We start from the raw sequence: 22,555 nt of genomic DNA on the forward strand, positions 1-22,555 counted from the left end.
AGTATAGATGACTTAATTTCTCTGGTTTAATGCAGAATGACCTTAAAAGCCATGTTTGCTGGCATGTTTATGGTCTCCTATATCGATCAGATAGGGAATACAGGGAGGCAATAAAATGCTACAGGAATGCTTTGAAGATTGATCCAGACAACATTGAAATTCTTCGTGACCTCTCTCTGTTACAGGTTGATATACATTATTCAGTGATCTATCTTTTATCCTTAAATGGTCTTGTAAAATGTATTAAGTGCAAATGGATGCTACTGCACTTTTGTCCATGAATGTATGCACTTCCTATATTGTGGTCAAAGAACTAAACTGATTAAACAACAAAAGTTATGTAGCCTTTCTTTACTGTAAGATGCTATAGTGATAAAACTACCAATATGAAAAATAAAAGTCATTTGCTCATGATTGAGAGTCTCTCTTATATTGCTCTGGCCAGGTTATCTGTTCATAAAAGAAATGCCACAATGACCATAGCAATCCACATTGATAATACCAATCAGGAGCTCTGTAATTTTATTCCCGTCTTTGGCACGTTTTATTTTGCTTATTTTTTGCATATCTATCATAAATATGATGTTTCTTTTGATTGGAAACGGTAGCTTCATTACTGTAAAATTAAGATACAATTGTCAACCCCTAAGGTATCTTAAATCTGATGTTACAATTACCTATCCAAAAAAATCACAATCAGAATCATGGTTCTTAGGGAGTTCATGTCATTTCATATATAGAAATTTCTGGTAAACATCCACTACCTTTTAGCTAGAATGTTAGTCTTAAATAATCACTATTTCTGCCTGACTTGTTCTGTGATGCAACTCATCATTGTTGTTTCACACTTGAAGTATATCCTTGACATTCCTGTGTGATTACTGAAGATTTTATGACTTATTGTCTGGTATGGGTTTTACAATGATAGGAGCTTCCTTTGACTTGGTTTAGAAGACAGTGGGAGAACTCAGACCCCTTTTAGCTGTTTTTTCTTGCTTGCTTGAGTTGCTTCCTTGTTTTTAATATTTTTTTTTGTAATTTGTAACTTTTTATGTTTTTTTGAAAATTTAAAAAATTTTGTGCCTCACTTCAAAAAACATGCCTTGCCTTGTGACTTGGGTTTAAAAAGGCCCTTGTGCTTTTCTCACCTTGCACATTTAAAACACTGATTTGGGTTGGGGTCATATTGGACTCAGCCTGACACTTTTCCTGTTCTTTTAAGCTCTCACAAATTTTTGGTCTTTGACTACCTAGACTCAAATTCTTAGTCTTAATCTCTCAAAAAATATTTATATTTTGATATTCATTGTAATTAGTAAGACGAAAACAAGAATAATTGAACAAACACTAAATAGGTGATAAAGGTTGTAAATTCCTTTGAATAAGTAGAGTAGTAGCTAGGTTTGAATAAACACAAAAAAACAAGATTATTCAATAAGCACAATACCCGTTTACTCATAGTAGTAACTAGGTTTCTTATGTATTTTTGGGGTGTGGTGGGGTTCATTAGATAAGTTTGTTATGGTCTGAGTACCTTCCCTTTCATTACCTTTTTAAAAAATATTTTGATTTTCAAGTAGTTGATTTCCAATTTGGTTCCTGTTGTTAACCTTTTTAAATAACATTTTGTTCTGTTTCTTTATTATGATACTTCTGATAAGAAATCTTGGTTTTTTATGATAGTGTAGATTGAATTAACTCTTTTTTTAATTTGTTACTAATGTTTTTTTGCTATTGTGACAGGCACAAATGCGGGATTTGACTGGTTTTGTTGAAACAAGACAACAACTCCTGACCCTGAAACCAAATCATCGGATGAATTGGATAGGTTTTGCCGTTGCCCATCATTTAAATTCTAAGTATGTCTAGAGCCTGCCAAATGGAACTCTTGATTTTGACAAATACATATTGATCTATGCTATTGCTAGCTATTGTTAGACCTGTTATGGTGAAGCAATGAATCAAATTAACTAATGTGAAATCTTCTACTCTGCTGGATTCTATTTTATTTTGTTTGAAAACTTTCATTTAATAAAGGAGGGAACACACATGAGAGAATGTAAAAGATAGACAAAAAGATTAAAGAACACACATAGAGTAGCACCATCTGCCTTGGATAATTTCATTAATACCTGCTGCACTGGGGGATCCCCAGGGATCCTCCATGGAACTACCATCACATTGAATTCCATACAATGGCTGGGGTTTTAAGGACTGATCTTATAGGGAGCTTAAAATGTGAGGATTGGGGAGTTTCTTTCTAGAAGATTTCTGTTAAGATCAACATGGATAATGCCTTGAAACATATTACAGGAAAGCATCCATGACTTAACATGGATGACCTTCTAAGGGCTTCAAGGGGAGTAACCTTATTCTCAAATATTTTTCTATTGTGTTCTTCCCAAAATGCACAATGTGATTACATGAGTTATAGCTTTCCAGTTTAAAATTCCTTTTGATTCCAAATTCCTAGTTGTTTATTGATTAAGAAAATCTCTAATATTATTGGGAGGGGTCCAATTATAACTGCAACCTCTTTCCATGTCAAGTAAAAGCTGCTGAGGCCTTCTAATGATGGCATGATTAAAAAAGGTGAGTTTGTTTTTTGGAGTGATTCTTTTGGTTGTGATGTTGAGGGTTTGGGGTTGAATTGTGGTTGGGTGTAGGGTTGTTTTCTTTCTTCTTTAAGGTGACTTCTCACCTTATGGACCATTTGGGCTGAGAGGAACAGTAGAATCTTCAATAAGAAAGGCAAAAGTCCTGAAGACACCATTCAGAGAGCTGTGGGCAAACTGATTTCTTGTTTATCTGTATCCAAGGAATTTAAAAATCTGAATTTGTCTTTTTTTTTATTGTTCTGAGTTCTGGCGGGAAGTGTAACAGCTGTGGTCTTCAGACTGCCTTCTTGGGTCTGATCCCAGCTTGTATGTTTTTTTTTTGAGTTGAATAAAATTACTTTACCTTTTCCAAAAAAAATAAAATTTTATTTTATTTTGAAATTGATTAATAAAAAGGTCAATGATGGTGACATACTATTATTCACTTGATTAGGCCTGTCAATGATACCCAAAATTCTGTGGCCCAATCCAACATCCAATTTGATTATATTATAATATTTATTGATTTTAATATATAAATTTTATATAATTATATTTAAAATTATAAAAGATATTTATATATATTATATTCTATATGAATATATATATATAATTTCAGTATGTTATATTTACATTAATTTATTATATAAAAAGTTGAAAAGTAATTAACTTTTTATTTTTTTTTGTATTTTAAAATATTAAAGTGGAGTTGGATTAAATCCGTATCTAGTAGGATTCAAATTCGAAAACAAGGTCATCTGGTTGGATTTGTATGCAAGTTTCCAATAATCGGATTCAGCACATCTGATTACAGCCCTACACATGACTGTCAAGTGGTGATTTGCTTGATGGTAGTTACTTTTGGTGCACATGATGATTCCTTGACCACAAGAGAGGCTTGAGTCCTTGCTTCCAGGTTGAACATTTCACCCCTTGTGGTGTGTGGGTTTGCTGGTGCTTTTGCTGATGAGTTGGTGAAGAGTGGGTTGTGAGAGGAGTTTCTTGGGAGTTTTCTGGTCCGTGCTTGTTTATTTCTGGTGTTGCGTGAGTGTGGTTTGTATCTTCTTCATCCCCTTTTTAGTAAGTGTTGTTTTCCATTGATTAGAAAAGGTGATAGTATTTCTACCTCCTTCCAATATTGTTGATGAATTTAATTCAGTCCACATACATTGAAAATACAGAAGGATAAAGACCAGTAGCAAAAGTGGAACAACTTTTACCCAAGAAATAACCTAATTTACTCCTCCTATTACAGTAATTTTCTTATTGTCCTATTAAATTTGTTTCCATGAGTATTTAGTTACTTTGTACTTCTCTATCCAATTATCAGTTTTTCCCCTAGAATTAGTCATTGTTGCTGAATAAGTTGTATGTCATTGCATGCGTTTTTTCTTCTTTTTTAGAGGGGGAGTAATATCAGAAAGATAATATTGTTTGCAAACCTCCCATGAATTTTGATGACTACCACCTGATTGGTTGCCACATTTATGATAGTGGCTGATTGGTTAAACTCTTCCTGTATCATATCTTTCCAGCATCATAGAAAAGCTTATATATAGATATTTGAATCGAAATTGTACATTTTCATTTTTGCTGCATCTTTATTATCATCTTTTGTTTTTTGCTTTTTCTTTTTTCCATCTTCAGTGGCTCAAAAGCAATTGAAATCCTGGAAGCGTATGAAGGGACACTAGAAGATGATTATCCTCCAGAGAATGAACGTTGTGAGCATGGAGAAATGCTTTTATACAAGGTTTGAACTATGCTGCATATCCAACATGCTTAATCATGCTTGCATGCCTTTTTCAGCTGCAGTGAGGTTGTGGAATATTTAGTTCTTTTTGTTATTCTGTTTGTTGAGTATTTCTTACAGTGAATATTTGACCATTTTATCTGACTTATAAGATAATTCAAAATTTTAATCGGCTTCTTGGTATGCCAGAATTTCTTAAAGTTGGAACTTTATACCTTTGTTAACCTGCATATGGCTAACCACTTGCTGAATATAGAAGTTCTGTGGATGAAGGCATTGTTACTTGATTGTGGTTTGATGTGTGGCCTCCCATGAATTTCTTTTTTGATTGTTGAGATCCTTGAGGGATATGATGACCAAAAGGAAGAAGAAAAAGAAGGAAAAAAGAGATACTATGTTTGTCCCAATGTTATAAAACGCAAAGGCATGGTGCTAGACATTCCATTATCCTATGGCTTGAGGAGTAAACTAGAACACAGGAGGCATAAGCTTCCTGAACATGGATTTTAATTAATAAATAATTATGTGAATGAATAAATATAGTAAACTTCCCAAAAATAGGAAAAAATTATGAGAAATTAGAAATTTCATATTTGCAATTTCTAATCATAAGACCATCATGTTTACATATAAAATTAAAGTATCATTACATAGAGAATCATAGAGAATCATCGTATATAAGTATCATCAGCTATCAATACATGATTTGCAAAGTGGTGGCATTGTATTCAGGACCTATAGGGGTAGGCGACTCAACACAGGCTGAGCTACTAGCACTTTTACAGGGACTAAAACTTGCCAAATAAGCAGATTTTAAAAACTTGGAGATTGAAGGGTACTCAAAGCTGGTGATCTCTTGGGCTAACAACAGGGGTACTGCTCCTTGGATATATAGACACTCCCTGAGTGAGATTGAAAGCCCAGCAAGGGAATCACATGGATCAGAAGGTCTGCAAATGGGATGGCTGACTCTTTAGACAAACAGGGGGTTTACAGGCAGCAACTTTTCTGGGCCTTGTTGTAACGCATAGTGAAGGAACGCCTGTGTTTTCTGCTTTTTGTAATCCTGTATCTATTTTTGCTTGCAATTATTAATAAAATTAATCTTTCCATGCTGATATAAAAGCATCACTTGCAAAGTTGCAAATCAAATTTCAAATTTACAGTGCACATAAATTACATAACACTAACATAAAAATGTGTCATCTCATATTTGAATGAAAGCAATCAAAGCAACTTTGCCCCTACTTCTATTCGTAATATTTTATTAAGTCTTATAACAAATGAGGATTTCCTCCTCTGTATTCATAATATTTTATTATACATAATAACAAATAAGGGTTTCCTCTGTATTATGCTAATATTTAATAATTGTAATTAGGAACAAAATGGAATGGTATGCCTTTCTAAGCACAACACATGTGTATGCCTTTCCAAGTGTCTCTAGGCTAGGAGCTTATGCCTCTAGTGTGTTCTCTGCATCTCTCTTGTTTGCCTCCAATCATTTCCTTAGAGCCTTGCACCTCCAAGCATGTGCCTCTAGCTCTTTTTCATAACACTGGTCAGTGGAGGCTTATGAAGATGGGCCCAAAGTTAATACTTTGTGTTGGCAACCTATTTCGATCTGTGACAGGATAGGCCTTTCTTGCATGCGGAATGGCGGTGGAGGAAAGTTTTAGGCTGGTGGGGAGGTGGAGAAAAGATCCGAGCATTGAAACGAAGAGATTCATCTTCGAGCAGGGACGAGCAAGGGGTAAAGAGTACCTGAAAGTCAAGGAAGGTAGTAGGGCTACGATCCTTTTACCAAAGGAAGCCTGTTTCTGGCTGAAAGGCTTCATAGATGGAACAATTAACTCAATCAAGGCAGAAGGGAGGAAAAATTCTTTCGGCTACTCTGGAAAAAGATATGAAACGGTTCTGAAGAGGGACGAGAGTGGCTGTTTTTTTACAGTTTCAGAAAACTTTGGCATTAATAAAAAGTAGATGATTTTCGTGCCTGAAGGTCTGAGGAAACTAGGGTGGGCCTCCTTTGCTGGCAGTCTTCAATCTTTCCTCTTGAAAGTTGAGAGTGAGGCAGCAGAAGAATCACCGAAGGGAAGTGACTCCTCTTCCCAGTGGTTACCTAATACCAACCTGGACCAGACCCTTGTCTATCAAGAAGTAACGGTAGCAAGCTCAACCGTACGTCGGAGATTAACAGTTGAAGAAGGGAGGAAAAATTGGGAGCACAAAATGGTTCTAACAGTTGAAAGGGAAGTAAAGGACTGGACAAAAATCCTAGATGCAGTGGCACAAAAGTTAAAGTTGGAAGGTGATGCTATACTATTGCCTTTCTCTGAGAAGAAAGCTATCCTGGAAGTTGATGTTCAGAAGTGGAGCATCAACCCGATACAGATCGATGGCGGATTGGTACAAATACAAAAATGGGTCCCAATCTGTAATGAAATTGAACCAGAAGAAGGTAGTTTTCGGATTAAGTTGCTAGGACTTCCTTGATTCCATTCCCAGTCCAGTCTTAGAAGTCCATGAGGAGGTGAGGATGGAGGGAACTTTAAGGGAAGAAAGAATATGGGGAATCATTGAGAGCATAGTGGGTGAAATCGAGAAAAATGAGCTATAAAGGAGAGTTACAAATGTGTCTGAGCTGGTGTGCAATGAGGTGGAGGATAGAATGGAGAGGACTAGTTATGGAAAGAACAAAAATGAAAAAGGGAAGGAGACTAGGAAGGATGATTCAATAGCTGAATTTGTTGAAAGCGGGGGTGTAAGCTGAAGAATCTAAATGATCTAAAAGAGAGATATCGAGGGGGATAATAAGTTTGGGGTGAGAAGGGATAGAAGGAAAGGATTCAAATAGATATCTAGTGGTTTTTTAGGGTTAAGTTCTAAAGTTGAGATGAGAATTTTAAGCTGGAATGTGAGGGGATTGGGTAATGCAAGGAAGAGAGCAACTATCAAAGAAGTAATTAGGAAGTTCAATCCGGATGTGGTGTTAATCCAGGAGTCCAAGAGAATGGACTTTGATAGTAGATGGGCAAGAAGTGTCTGGAGTTCTAAAGGGATAAAGTGTGGGTGGCTACTCCATCTTGGGGAGCCTCGGGTGGGATCATAACATTGTGGAAGGAAGATGTGGTCGTAGGTTTGGAAGAACTAATAGGGGATCATTCAATTTCTATGAAATTCAGGCAGGTGGAAGATGGTTTTGAATGGGTACTAACAAATGTATATGGCCCCAATGACTATAGGAAGAGGTTATGGGAAGAATTGAGTGATATTAGGGGCCTATGGGAAGGACCTTGGTGTGTGTGGGGGGACTTTAATGTAGTAAGATTCACAGAGGAAACCAACAATCCCAGACAGAGAGTGACAACCAGCATGAGAAATTTCAATCAGTTTGTGGATACTTTTGAGCTTAAGGAATTCCCGATCCAAAGCAATATCTACACTTGGTCCAACCTTCAATCCAACCCAATATGCTCTAAGTTAGATAGATTCTTGTTCTCAACAGATTGGGAGGAGCATTGGGGGAACCTAAATTCTAGAGAACTCCCTAGACTAACTTCAGACCATTGGCCTATAGTGTTGTGTAAGGAGGACTTAAGAGGAGGTGGACCTGCTCCCTTTAGGTTTGAGAATATGTGGTTGATCCATCCGGGATTCATAGAGAAGATCAAAGAATGGTGGGAACAACACAATCTGTCAGTTGAATGGGCGAGGATGAGATTCCACAAAAAGATTCAATTCCTAAAATCTCAAATAAAGGAGTGGAACCGTTTGGAATTTGGAAGAGTGGAGGAAAGAAAGAAGATTTTAATGGAGCAAATTGAGGAACTGGACTTGAAGGAGGAAAGGGGTTCTTTTGGAGAAGAAGACAGATAATTGAGATGGAGGGTTAGAAAGCAGTTGGAGGATCTCTTATTGCAGGAAGAGATAAGTTGGAGACAAAAGTCTAGATGTAAATGGTTAAAGGAGGGAGACAGAAACACTAGATTTTTTCACTCTGTGGCAAAAACTAGAAGAAGGAAGAATATCATTTATAAGCTAGAAGTTGATGGAGTTGTTCTTTCCCAACCAACAGAAATAGCAGAGGCTTTTGCAATCCATTTTAAATCAAATTTTGGAAGGCCTCTAAATGAGAGGATTTGGGTGGAGGGGCTGGAATGGCCAACTCTTAGTTTAGAAACCAAAGTGGGGTTAGAAAAAAACTTTGACTTAGAGGAGATAAAGGAAGCAATATTTTCAATGGATAGAACGAAAGCTCCAGGCCCAGATGGATTTACAATGGCATTTTATCAGGATTGTTGGAATATTGTGAAGAAGGACCTAGTGTTGGTTTTTGAGGAGTTCTACAGGAGGGGAATCATTAATCCGGGTTTAAACTCCACATTCATTGCATTGGTCCCTAAGAAGAAAGAGGCATCACATCCAAGGGATTTTAGGCCGATTAGTTTGGTGAATAGTCTGTACAAGATAATTGCAAAAGTCTTGTCTCTAAGAATTAAGAAAGTTCTTCCATCCATTATCACACCCAATCAAGGAGATTTTGTGAAGGGAGGGCAGATCACTGACCAAATTTTGATTGCAAATGAGAGCTTAGAGAATTTTAGGAAATCCAAGAAAAGGGAGTGGTATGCAAACTAGATTTAGAGAAGGCTTATGACCTAGTTGACTGGTCCTTCTTGGTGGAGGTAATGAAAAATTTTGGTTTTGGAGACAGATGGTGTAGATGGATCTGGGGTTGTATCAGGAGTTGCCATTACTCGATATTGGTGAATGGAACTGTGGTGGATTTCTTTTCGGCCATGAGAGGAATAAGACAAGGTGATCCACTCTCCCCCTTTCTCTTTACTCTGATTGCAGATGTCCTGGGGAGACTGATACATAGAGTCGATTCTAGAGACTTAATAAGAGGTTGAAGAGTCGGAAGGGGGGAAGTACCACTTACACACTTGCAGTTTGCAGATGACACAATCCTATTTTGTGAGGGTGGGGATATAAGATGGATCAGAAACCTAAAACTGACAATACAATACTTTGAGCAGATGTCTAATCTTAAAGTGAACTTCGATAAGAGTTGTGTGGTGGGAGTGAATTTGGAGGAAAGGGAAGTAAGTGATTGTGTAGGTGTGTTAGGGTGCACTATCTCGGAGTGGCCTATCACTTATTTGGGCCTCCCCCTAGGAGATAACCCCAAGAATGAAAGCTTTTGGAACCCAGTAGTAGAGAGATTTGAGAAAAGGCTTGCTTCTTGGAGGAAAAATTATCTTTCTCTTGGGGGAAGAATCACCTTGATTAGGTCTACCCTTTCCAACCTTCCTATTTACTTCATGTCAGTGTTAAGATTCCTACAAAGGTCTCAAACAGGATAGAAAAATTAATGAGGGATTTTTTATGGGAACCAGGAGTGGAGAAGAAAGACCATAGGGTGAGGTGGGAAGTGGTAAATAGGAACAAGAAGCTAGGGGGGCTTGATATTGGGAATATCAGGAAATGGAACATGGCATTATTGGGGAAATGGTTGTAGAGATTCTTGTTGGAAAGGGACAAATTGTGGATGAAGGTTGTGGCTAGCATACATTGGTTGGATGAGAATGACTGGGATATTGGATTTTTGGCAAGGACTACTACCGAATCCCCGTGGAAAGCCATTCATGATCTGCTTCCAGTTTTCTCCCCTTGGATCAGGTACGACTTGAACTCCGGTAATCGAATAAAATTATGGGAGCAAATTTGGGTTGGGGACCTACCCCTGAAAGACCAATTTCCATCATTGTTTGCTTTGTCAGATTTGCAAAATGAACCCATTTCCTCCTAATTGGTTCCTTCTGATTCTTCTTCTGGGTTTGGGTGGAATCTGGGGTTGAGAAGGGCAATAAGGGATACGGATTTGGGGTGTATGTCATCTTTGCTAACCATTCTTGAAAATGTTTTCTTGAACCCTAGTAAGGGAGACACCAGAATCTAGACCCCTTTTTCACCCGGCTCTTTCTCTTGTGCTTCGTTTTTTGAGACATTAGTCCAACCTACTACACCGCTTGGGCTGTCATTCCCAGTGAAAGAGATTTGGAGCAAACCTATTCCTCCTCGGGTTGGTAGTTTTTGTTGGGAAATTTTCCTAGAAAGAGTTAACACAAATGACTTGCTTCAAAGAAAGAGGCCCAACTGCTGTTTACTTCCCAATAGGTGTATTCTTTGTAAAGCTGATGGGGAAACGGGTTATCATATTATGGTTACTTGTCCAGTTACTAAGACTGTTTGGGAGTGGGCGTTTTCCCTCTTTGTGTATACTTGGATTCCCCATGGGAGTGTGCAATGCTTGTTCTCTCCTTCTTTCTTTAGTTGGCCTAAGAGAAGGGGGAAGATTATGTGGAGAAGCATTAGGGCTGCAGTGTGCTGGTCAATATGGGAAGAAAGAAATTCATGAATTTTTTCAGATAAGGAAAGAACCACAGAAAACCTAACAGATTTGATACTTTCAAGGGTTGTTCATTGGCTGAAATCAATGAAGATATTCTCTGAATTGTCTATGGTAGACATGATGAGAAAGTGGAAAGAGGTTGCTACTGCTGTTATATATAAAAGGAACTGTAGTCCCACTTGGACCCCCCCCTCCTGCCGGATTCATAAAACTGAATTTTGATGGATGTAGTTTAAGGAATCCAGGGCCCTCTGGGATAGGGGGTGTTTTCAGGAATGAGGAGGGGTATATTACTGCCATGTTCTCTGGGCCAATTGGAGAGGGTGACCCTCTTAGAGACGAAATTCTAGCAGTTCTTGAAGGAATCCAAAGAGCAAGAGAATTAAGCATTAGATGCTTAGTGATTGAGGGGGACTCGAAGGTGGTGATTAGGTGGCTGAAAGGAGATATCAGTGGCTTGTGGAGCTACAGCAATGAGAAGAAAAAATTTAATTGGCTGTGTAAGGAATTAGAGGTGCAGTACAGCTGGGTGAAGAGAAGTGCTAACTCAATGGCTGATGGATTAGCTAAGCAAGGGGTGGCTAAGGATTCTTTGTTTTGGGCACATTTTTAGTATTTTGTTGCCATTTTGATGTTGGGGAGTTAAGATAGTTTACCTCCCCTTTTTTTGTAATTAATTTTCACAAGTATTATTCATTAATAAAGATTTCTGTTATCGATAAAAAAAAGATGGGCCCAAAGTTTACAATATCTACAATGCAATCCCAGGAGGGTCAACCTAGATTAGGTGTGAGCACACAGAATTAACCAAAGCTTTTTCTTTCCTTTCTTTTCAAGTAGGGAAAGCAGTTATTGTATTCTGCAATTTATCTTCCATAGGACCTTTCTATTTAATTTTTGAATAAGCCACAATACCCTGGATTTTGTGAAACGGAATGAATAACAATTTTACTGCGAATATGATATTTCTTAAATGTTGATCCTCTACTCAATTATCTATAGTGGAAATTATGATTCCATGAAGGTTCATATTGTCCTTTTATACTGTTAATTGTCCATATTTTTTTAAAGCCAGTTAATTGTACACATGCATTCTCCTAATTTTCACTATTCTTTGTGGATCTGTTCAGTCCTGTGTACTTCCTTTATTTCCTTAAGTCTTCATACCTTTCCTTGTAAAACAATCCAAATAATACAGATTATTTTACCCCCATAGAGTTTGTTCCTGAATGCAGTTCATTTCTGTTTACTTCATCTTTGGCCATTGTCTTTGCCAATGTATTTGCTGATATTTGGACCAACCAGAATGTATCAAGTGTAGAGTTGAGATCTGACCAAAGATTTCACTTCCCTGAAGGGTGCACGAGTGAGGTTATATCTTAAGGCAACCAGATCTGACCAAAGATTTCACTTCGCATCCACCCTGCCAGTGTTTTAAAAAGGCATGTCTAGGTGCACAAATGAGGCTCATATCTTAAGGCTAGCAGGTCAGCTCAGAAACAATAATGAGTCTCTCACCTTGATCATTTCTTAGCACTCCATCGGTCCATCCTAAATTCCGTAGGTTTCACAAGCTACAGCCTTTGAAATTCAATTTTTGGGGGAGGTGGCTGGGATGGTTTTAGGAGGGCACAGTCTCTAGAAGTTGAAGTAGAAAGCAATATATTGCCCTCCCTATAATAATGGGTTCTTCACTTCTTCCTAGTGCTTTAAAAGTGCAAGGTGCAAAAAAAGCGCAAGGGGCAATTTGCACCTGAGGCACAAGGTGCAAGGCGAGGTGCGTGCCTTTTTGAAGCATGGTGTAAAAATAGAAAAAAGTCAGTAAATTCAAAAAAATGCAAAAAATATTAAAGCACATTCAAATGAAAATTTGAAAATAAAATCAAATGTAAAATTTTAAAACGGCACACACCTTGGCTGAGGTGCAAGGCGCATCAGGCATACACCTAGGTAAGGTGCATACCCTAAAATGCGCCTCACCTGTGTGCCTAGGCGCACCTTTTAAGTCACTGGTTCTTCCTGGGGATGCTAGGAAGTTTGTTGTCTGTTTTCAGGCCAAATGTTGGTATCACATGCTATTTTGGGGGATACTTTAAAGAAATGAATCTAATGTCAGTAATACTGAATATTTTCTGAGCATGCAGTGTCCATAAGTCATGCAATTTTTTTTGCTATTAAAGGATGGAGTTTTTACTTGTGATGCTAATTTATTGAGAGTATTTCTTAACTTTTTGCACATTTGATACTATCATGCAGGTTTCTTTGATGGAGGAATGCGGGTTTCTTGAAAGAGCTTTGGAGGAATTGCACAAGAAAGAGTCTAAAATTGTAAGCACATGTTTCAAAGTGCTAGTAAAGATGAGATGGATTGTAATTTTTTACTATAAGGATTTCAGATATCATCCAGTTCTCTGGTAACATCCTTCCAGGTTGATAAATTAGCTTTCAAGGAACAGGAAGTTTCCTTGTTAGTAAAGCTTGGTCGTCTAGGGGAAGGAGAGGAAATCTATAGAGCTTTGTTGTCTATGAACCCTGACAATTATAGGTGCGCTGCTTCTCTTTCTTCTTTGTTCCTTTGTTGCTGTAGAAGTATTTTCTATTGTACATTGGAAGATGGTTAGGACTGATAATAAGCAGGTGACAGGATAGAGTTTGTTTGAAAGATTATAAGTCGATATCATTCATCAAAAAAATGAAAGATTATAAGTTAATGGCTTTGTTTTTACTACCATAAACAATTTGGATTCTTGTATTTGATATGTCTTGCAATTTCTCAGCAAGCTAGCTGCGGTCTGCAATGACATCTTATGCCCTCGTTAATTTTGGTTCTTTAACAAGGAATTTCTAATGTTCAGCAATTTATTGAAGTGCATTTATGTTTGTAATATTTTCATCAGCTCTTACCAGGACAAGGCATTATTGAAAACTTGGGAAGTGATTATATGTGAACAGCATGCCATGGCATGATATTGCTTGGCACATGCCATTACAGATATCAGCTTTGGACCTGCAGTATAATGGTGTGCTGAACAAAAAAATTGGATGTCAGATGCTGCTAATAATCATCAATTACATTATCGTCATGATGGTTATTAGCAGCATCATATTGCTTGGCACATGCCATTACTGATATCAGCTTTGGACCTGCAGTATAATGGTGTGCTGAACAAAAAAATTGGATGTTTGATGCTGCTAATAATCATCAATTACATATCGTCATGATGGTTTATCTTACTGATGTGCTTGGTGTTCCATGCTATTATAAACCTTGACAGTTTTAGTCCATTCCATTGTATTAACTGGTATTTGGAGTATTGTATCGTATCACAAGTTAAAGAGAGGTACATCAAGGAAATTGTGGCTCATCTCTCTCTCCCCAATTCTTTTTTGCTAGTGAAATGGTTAATTCCAATTTTGTTTGTCTTTGACTTTGTTGGTATTTAATATCTTCTGGAGATGATTTGCAGCTTGCTGACATGTCTTTTGTGTGGTGACCCTTTGCATATTTTTCCCTTTTTCTTCTCTTTTTTGGGTATTGGTTGTTGTTTGGAAGTTGACCAGTGAGCCTTTATGTTATGCTTTAATTATTTCTATATTTCTGTGTTGCCATGTCCTGTGTTGGGATTTTTAGAAATTGATAAAGGCATGTCTTGGGTGCATCTAGGTTCTCAGGTGAGGCTCATTCTGTGGGGTGTGTCTCACTTGAATCCAATTGTGCCTCATGGCCCTCACTTGGTTTCTTGGTATGTGTCAGTCAATTTTGAATTTGATGTTTTTTCCTGGGAGGTGAGTATCAAGTCTTATTTCTTCCTTCTAAGCATATTTTTATAACCCATCTCTTCCTTGAATAGGTAATTTTGCATTCTGTAGGTTGTAGCCATTATGTCTAGAGTTTAAACAATTTAACCTTTGTAGGACTTGGACGTAAAAGGCTTTGGCCTCTGTATTAATAACATGATGCTCTAATCATTGGGTGAGGGCAGTAGAGCTGTTTTCAGACTTAACACTTGATGACATACTCAGAAATTGGAGGGCACTTGCACCATCTTCTAAAACACCAAAAATCATCAAGGAGTGGACAGCCCTAAGTAGAGGATGGTGGAAGTTAAATTTTTTATGGGAGCAGTTTGGGCAACCCTGGGCCATCTAGTGATGGGGAAGTGATAAGGGATGGGAATGTAAGTAGACTCAGTAAGGGCAGAGATGAGGGCAGCAACTGTTGGGGTGCAAAAAGCCAAGGAGATGGGAACAGAAAGATTGATTGTTGATGGTGACTCAAGGTGGTTATCAGTTGGTTAATAGAAGGAACGAAAGTTGCTTGGTGCTTCAGAGATGAAATCAGGTATTTAAATGGTTTTCAAAGGATATGCAGATTGAAATTCAATGTGTACAAAGATCAGCCAACAGCTTGGCTGATGGTTTGGCAAAACAGGGAGTTTATAGGCAACAAATTTTTTGGGTATGCTGTAAAATGCAAGGTTTGGGTGGGACTTGGGAGAGCAGAGGCTATTTTGTTTTCTACTTGATTGTAATCACAACCTCTTGCTGTACTTCATCTGCTTTCTTAGTAATGAATTAATTTACCCTTCTTGTTGCAGATAAAAAATGACACTCTAATCAATTGAGCTAATAGCATTTTCGAAATATTATATTTCTTTCTTAGTTTTTAATAAATGGTGTCTCACTTCATTCAGCACGTGCCTCACCTTGTGCCTCAGGTTTAGTAAGCCCATGTGCTTTATTTGTGCTTCTTGCTTTTAAGACACTGATGCTGATGGTGCTGGACACCTCTTGATACTTGGACACATGCTGTTGCGTGTCTAGGTGACACTGGGTTTTGTATTAACTCAACTTGTTGATGAGAATGTGTGCGTAATCACATTTATGCTATCTGAGTTTTCTGAAATGTTTGGCATATAGACCAGGTTTCTTCTTTTATTTTTGAGAAAGATAATTTTTTATTCAGAAGGGTTCAACTGGGGGGGGGGAGGGTTCATAAGGAGGACCGATAAAAAAGTCTCTAATTCTGACAACAGAATCAGTTCTATTTCCCCTTTCTTATGTGTATCTGGATATCATACCTGCTTTTATTCCAAAATTATTCGACTTCTATCTGCTTTCTACTGTTTCTGGAAATCAGGAGTTCAGCTATTTTATTTTAACCATGCTAGGTAAGTCTTTTCCAATAAGCCAATCATCTTGCACATTAGCACCAGTCTTGAAGTGACGAGAAAAATTCTATTTTCAGGCTTTTTTTGGGGAGAAGGATTATATAAGCATGACAGTTCTTTTGCTTTTGGGATTATATAAGCACTAATTTAGAGGCCATTTAGATTTTGTTATGATGTTGCAGATGATACGTTAATCTTCTCGGATGGTTATGATTGGAGTGGGAGATATTCAGCAAGCTGTTTTGGAGGAATGTGCTGGAGCCTTGGGATGTTTAATTGGGGAATTTCCTTTCTCTTACTTGGGTCTTCCAATTGTGGCTAGGGCAGTTGCTTCTTCCACTTGGCAACCTGCCCTAGATAGAATTGATCAGAGGTTGGCGGGTTGGAAGGAGAAATTTTGTCTTTGGGGGGGAAACTAACTTGAACTAAGAGTGTTCTTTGAAATCTGCCAATTTATTTTCTCTCCCTTTTAAAGGCACCTTCTACATTGGTAGGAGAGATTGGGAGAATGCAAAGGGATTTTCTTTGGAATGTTATGGTGGAAAAAAAAGAAGTTTCCTTTGGTTAAGTGGGACTTTGTGTGTAAGCCTAAAAGATGGGGGCTTGGGAGTGAGAAGAGTGGGTGTATTTAACAAAGCTTTCTTGGGGAAGTGGGTTCGGAGGTTGGGAGGGTGAGGGATGCCTTTTGGAGGAGAATGGTGACTTGTAAGTATGGGTGGTGAACTTTGGGTGGGATGTGCAGGATTGGAAGGTTGTGTGATTTTTGTCCAAGATTGTATAATTTATGTGAGAAGGGACTGCCTATTTCTCACTGCTATGAGGTTAGTAATGGCCCTGTGGTCTGGTGCCCTGAATTTAGATGACCTTTATTAGATTGGGAGTTGGAGGAGTGCGTCTGGCTAAGCTTCAAGAGTTTCAGATTGATCCATCGCCATCAGATGTCAAATGGTGGAAAGATGTAAAGATGTAAAGATGTGAGATTTACAGTCAAATCCATGTATAATGCTTTAATGAGGAACCAGGTGGTGGCTGGTGCAATTAGGGGTGTTTGGGGGAGACTTGTCCCCCCAAGAGTTGAAGCTTTTGTGTGGCTGATGTCAAGAAGCTGCATTCTTACACAGGACATGTTGAAGAAAAGAGGCTATCAATTCCCATGTGTGCCATGTCTTGCGGAAGAGGAGAATATTATGCACATTAGAATAAAAAAAGAATATTATGCACATGATGGTTCAATGCAACTTTGTGAAAAGGATCCGGTTCTTCTTCAATCTCTTTAAGGTGACTGGATGGGCACCAGTGGACTCTGCTGGAATCTTTGGTGACTGGTCTAGAGTTTTGGGAAGTACTAAAGCAAAAATAATCTGGAGTTGCATTCTGTTTGCTTGTCTGCTGGGAGGTTTGGTGGGGAGATAAACAAGAGGATTTTTGAAGGGAGATTGAAATGCTTGGAAGAAGTTGGGGTAGCAATCTCTTGAATATCTGTTGGCTGGGCGTTGGTACTTCCAGAATTTGATTGACTAAAGAAAGAAGATTTGGGTTCTTGCTTTTGGCATACTTTGAATGTTTAAGATTGTAGGCTTGGTTCATGTACTCCATTTTTTGTTTTACGAGACTTATTTTCTGTTCGTTGTTGTTTTGTTGGGGTGACTCCTGGTCGCCTGTGTTGGATGTATCTTTTATTCAGTAATAAAATTTTCCTTTTTATTTATCTTCAAAGAAAAATGTTGCGGAGTTGTGACAGAGTGGCAAGATTAAGGGATAGCATTGGATTCAAGTGCATTATTTGGAACCTTGGAGGTCCCCTGATTGTAAAAAACATGAATGGAAATGGGCTAGGTGGTTATGTGCAAAGAAGACCATCAACTGCAACAGTGAGATTAAGTGATCTGATGCAAGTTGAGGGTTCTAAAATGGCCAGGAGAGGCCAGAAAGGATGTCTGTTAAGCTTTTTTTCTTCCATTATAGTTGTCTTTCTGTTTCGTTTTCTGTTCTTTTCTGCTTTTGCTAGTCCATACAGACTAGATGCTTGTCTCCTCTTCTGAAGACGTACACTTGAACAAAAGATGTGGTCCTTGATATATTGTAATGGAAAAGTGTAGTTGATTGATATTTTTTGGCCTGTCTTTTCTGAGATCAGTATTTCTGCTAGGATTGAAAGATTTCTTGTCTTTTCTGAGATCAGTATTTCTTGTGCACCCATTTGGCTATGGTTAGCTTGCCTTGGGACCAATCTTGAATGAGGTTTTAGTTCTTTGGATTAGAGTTCTAGTCTCTATAATGTGGTAATCTAATCTCCATGGGCTTTAAGCCCACAATAGCTTAATAGATGAAAAGCTAGCCAATCCCAATCAAACTCAGTGGTTTAGATACTGATGAAAGATAACCTATTGATCCTTACTTGATCATTCCTCTTCACCCTTTTCCTTGATCCTTACTTGCTTTGTCTCCCCTCCTAGTATTCTTGTTCAGGGAAATAGATTGGCTGATTCGTGCACCACAATAGTCCTTTGTGTCTTGTCTACCAGTCTACCTTCTTGTATCATAAGTTCTGGCTTCAACCTCTTCACCTGCCTTTTGTCTACTAATCTTGTCTTACTAGCCATCTGAGAATCATCCTCAATGAGAACCTGAATCTTTGAACCATGGTCAATAATCACTTCCCTAATAGATGTCCTGTACTCATGAGGCCTTAGAAGGTATATCCTTTCTATATTGCTCCTAGAAGCACAAGTAGATTCCAGGGGGCCTGGTTTACCCAATTATGCCCAATAACCTGTCAAAGTTTTGATAAGACAGTATCAGGCCAAGGGAAAGAGGCACATCTCACAACGTCTTTTCTGTGGAAAGATGACTGCACAACTATGTTATGTGGATACTTAAAGATGGGTCTCATCCGTCTCAGTCACCAATTTCAAGTGTAAATTTTGTGCCCTAGACTGTATCTCTATCATATCCTTGTATCTTTGTAATCAATCCTGACAATAAAATTCAAACTCTAGTAACTGATTTTAAGTCCTTATTTGTTATCTCAAGGTGGTATTTTGGTACCATCGTGTTGCTTTCCTGTTTAAGCTTTGGGAGATGCCACATAAGTACCATCTAGACCTTTTCTGCATTGATGGTTATAAATCTATTTGGTACTGTCCGTTCGAAGCAGAAATGGGAACTCATTGCTTTTGCCTTGGGTTTCACATTGAAGCTATGCTGGATAGATTTTTTTTTTTTTTTTTATCAATAACTGCAGATTCCTTGAATTAGAAAAATATATGTACAGAGTAAAATACAAAGACTGAGAGATAAGCTTTTTAATTTCTAACCAAGCACTTTGCTTTTACAGTTGCGCCCAACATATTTTCTCTTCTCACCCCTTGCTTTGCCAACATGTGCGCAGAGGAGTTTGCACTTCTCTTAACCCATTGTACTTTTACTTCCATATCCTTGGCCAGCCATTTAAACCTTTTCTTCTTACTGTTGTAGTTCCACAGCTCCATTTCTTCACTTGTTAACCACCCCACTACCAGTTTTGAATCTCCTTAAATAGTTAATTTCCTAATGTTTAATTGTCTTGCCCTTTGCACTCCTTCCATCATAGCCATGACCTCTGCCATGAGAGAATCACCCACACCAGCTGGGCCTGAGAATAGAGCAACTATCCTCCCCTCCTCAACTCTGAATACACCCCCAATTCCTGACAAACTAGGATTCCCTATACTGCTGCCATCAAAGTTAAGTTTAATGAACCCTGTATCCGGTGGAGACCACAAGGGAATTGTGATGCTCTTTTTGTAGGATGATTCAGCCACTTCCAATTTCTTAGTAGATCATTTGTTGTGACAGACGAGAATGTTTTCAAGGACTTCAACCAACGGGCTACTGTAATTGTAATGGACTAAGTGATGGCCGAAGCAGGGGCTTACAAATTGGAAAGCATGTTAGAGTAATTACAGTATGAATGCAATATTTGGTATAAGGCTCTCATCTTGAGAATGGCCATTTTTTGGTATAGCAAACATTTATTCATTATACCCTTATTGCTTGTGCATGATGGTTTGTGCCTATACATATCTTCACATCATTTCAAATGCTCAGATGTCATGCAGCTAACCTATTTTTCAAGATTCTTCAGAGGTTAACTAATTATATCATCTGGAATTCACTCTTTTCAGATATTATGAGGGTCTGCAGAAATGTTTGGGGTTATATTCAGAAAATGGCCAGTATTCAGCTAATGACATTGATAAGCTAGATGCCTTGTACAAATCACTTAGAGAGCAATACACTTGGTCATCTGCTGTCAAGGTAAGGTTTTGGTACTCCAACTTGGATCCTTATTCAGTCTGTTTTGTTTTTGATAAGAACTATTCTAGTACTCCCCCTCTCTCTGGGTGGTGTGTGCGGCTGCAGTATATAAAATCTAACGATCTACACCACCTTATATTTTGGTCAGTATCATCTCCTTCATCTTTGATTATTAGTCAGCAGTTTGGTAAGCATTTTGTAAATTGGTTGTACAAAAGAATGTCACTCCTTTCCAGGATCCTCAATGTGTTATACCATGACTGTCAATAGTTAGAGGCTTGTTGAAAGGTCTTGTTTCAAACCGACAGTGAGACATCTTCTACCTTTAGATAGGTCTAAATTTGTAGGGTAGTTCATAGAAAGTCAACATATGTACTACTAAAGAGTCCTCTTTTTTGGATTTTGAGGGGAGGGGGGGGGAGTTGGTCATTGGGATTGTGAACCCCGTTGACCAAGAAACCCATGTTCTATTTTCATATTTGTGTGGGGACCAGGGAAATGGGTTTTTATGGTTAAAATGGTCATTGTCTTATTTACCTGGGAGATAAAGGAACATGGGTAAGTAACTTACCGAAAAATGAATGGGGCCTTAGAGTGATGTGAACTTCATATACCCGTTGGAGTGAAGGGGTTTTGAGATTAAAACCCTTTTGACAGAATAATTTTATAGTCTGTTTTGCCCATTCTAGGAACTTCAATCTGGCTTAGATCAAGAGCTTCCAAAGGTCAGAATCCTAGGTGAGGACTCATTGAACAATAATTTCATTTGGTCCTGGAATCAGCAACATGGAGGAGAGGACATTAAGAAAATTTTCTTACATTAGCTGTTTAACTGTTTCATTGATTAGTACTGATCAGATCTTTATTGATAAAAGAATCAAATAATAGTACAAAACATTGTATAGACTTTCCTATTACAAGTAGAAGGGCAAAACTAAAATAGATAGTTAGCCTCTTTGCTGATCTCTGCAAGGCTTTATCAAGGGCTAAGGAATTCACAGTCCTTGACATAAAAGTGAAAGAGGTGTGTTCAAACTTGAAAGAAGATAAGACTGGGTTGTGGAGCTACAGCAATGAAATGAAAATTTTCAAGTGGCTGGCTAAGGATATGGAAGTAAAGTACAGTTGGGTGAAGAGATCTACTAACTCATTTGCTGATGGGTTAGCCAAGCAAGGGGTGACTGGGGAATCTCTTTTCTGAGCTCATTTGTAATTCTGCTTTCTTTTATTTTTTGTTGGGAAGTTTATTATGGTAAGATTAAGACCTTTAAAAACCTACAAAAGAGGAGACCAAATTGGTGCTTATCCCCTAATTGGTGTGTTCTTTGTAAATCTCAGAATGAGGACTGTCACCATTTACTGATCTCTTGCTCCTTTCCTACAGCTTTATGGAATTGGATTCTTACGTTATTTGAGTGTAGGTGGAATTTGCCATCTAATACTAGCTTGTTGTTTAGTCCGTTTATTTTTTAATGGCACACAAAGAGAGGGAGAATTATGTGGAAGTGCACAAGAGCAGCTTTGTTGTGGACAGTTTGGGAAGAAAGGAACACCAGAATCTTTTGTGAAAAAGAAAGAAGCTTCTTGGAAGTTAAATAATGTATTCTGACAAGGGCAATTCAGTGGCTGAAAACTCTAAAGATCTTTAATGCATACTCTTTTGATGACCTATGGAGAAGCTGGTTAGCAGTGGCTAATACTTCCACCAGGAAGGACAGACATGGGGTTGAATGGATGCCACCAGGGGAGTTTATCAAGCTGAACTTTGATGGAAGTAGCCGAGGAAATCCAGGACCTTCAGGCACAGGAGGAGTGCTAAGAAACAAAGATAGTAACATTATATCTTTATACTCAGGTCCTGCAGGTGTGGGAGACTCTTTAAGGGCCGAATTACTTGCTACTGTACAAGGAATCCAGCTTGCAAATCAACTAGGCATAGAGCATCTGATTATTGAAGGGGATTCCCAGGTGATAGTGGCTTGGCTGAAGGATCCAGACACTGTGATTTGAAGTTTTAGAGATCTTCTCAAAAGGTTAAATGGTTAACAAGGAATTTGACAATCAGAGTTCAGTGGGTAGGCAGATTAGCAAACTCATTGGCTGATTCACTTGCAAAACAAGGGGTTCTCCGGGATACTTTATTTTGGGCTTCAGTGTAATTTCTTTTGTACTTATAATTCTGTAACTAGCTTTAAAGGAAAGGTCGCATCTCGTGCCTTTCCTCAGGTTACATGTAACTCTTATTTGCTGGTTTAATAAAATTTCACTCATTTATCAAAAAAAAAAAGATAGTTTATCTCCCCCTCTTTGTACTTAT

At 38.1% G+C, this 22,555-nt stretch overlaps 1 protein-coding gene across 1 annotated transcript in view; it reads left to right on the plus strand.

Annotated features, from left to right (window-relative positions):
- Positions 1 to 22,555, plus strand: part of LOC104592287 (N-terminal acetyltransferase A complex auxiliary subunit NAA15) — a 52,299-nt gene that overhangs the window by 16,704 nt on the left and 13,040 nt on the right. The window contains exons 4-9 of the mRNA XM_010251574.3: positions 36 to 185; positions 1,744 to 1,859; positions 4,245 to 4,350; positions 13,025 to 13,096; positions 13,198 to 13,313; positions 20,106 to 20,238. Of these exons, the coding sequence (XP_010249876.1) occupies positions 36 to 185; positions 1,744 to 1,859; positions 4,245 to 4,350; positions 13,025 to 13,096; positions 13,198 to 13,313; positions 20,106 to 20,238 (693 nt within the window). The remainder of the gene's footprint in view (positions 1 to 35; positions 186 to 1,743; positions 1,860 to 4,244; positions 4,351 to 13,024; positions 13,097 to 13,197; positions 13,314 to 20,105; positions 20,239 to 22,555) is intronic.

Source organism: Nelumbo nucifera, chromosome 8 (assembly GCF_055504915.1).
Source record: "Nelumbo nucifera cultivar China Antique chromosome 8, China Antique-T2T, whole genome shotgun sequence".
Taxonomy (NCBI): domain Eukaryota; kingdom Viridiplantae; phylum Streptophyta; class Magnoliopsida; order Proteales; family Nelumbonaceae; genus Nelumbo; species Nelumbo nucifera.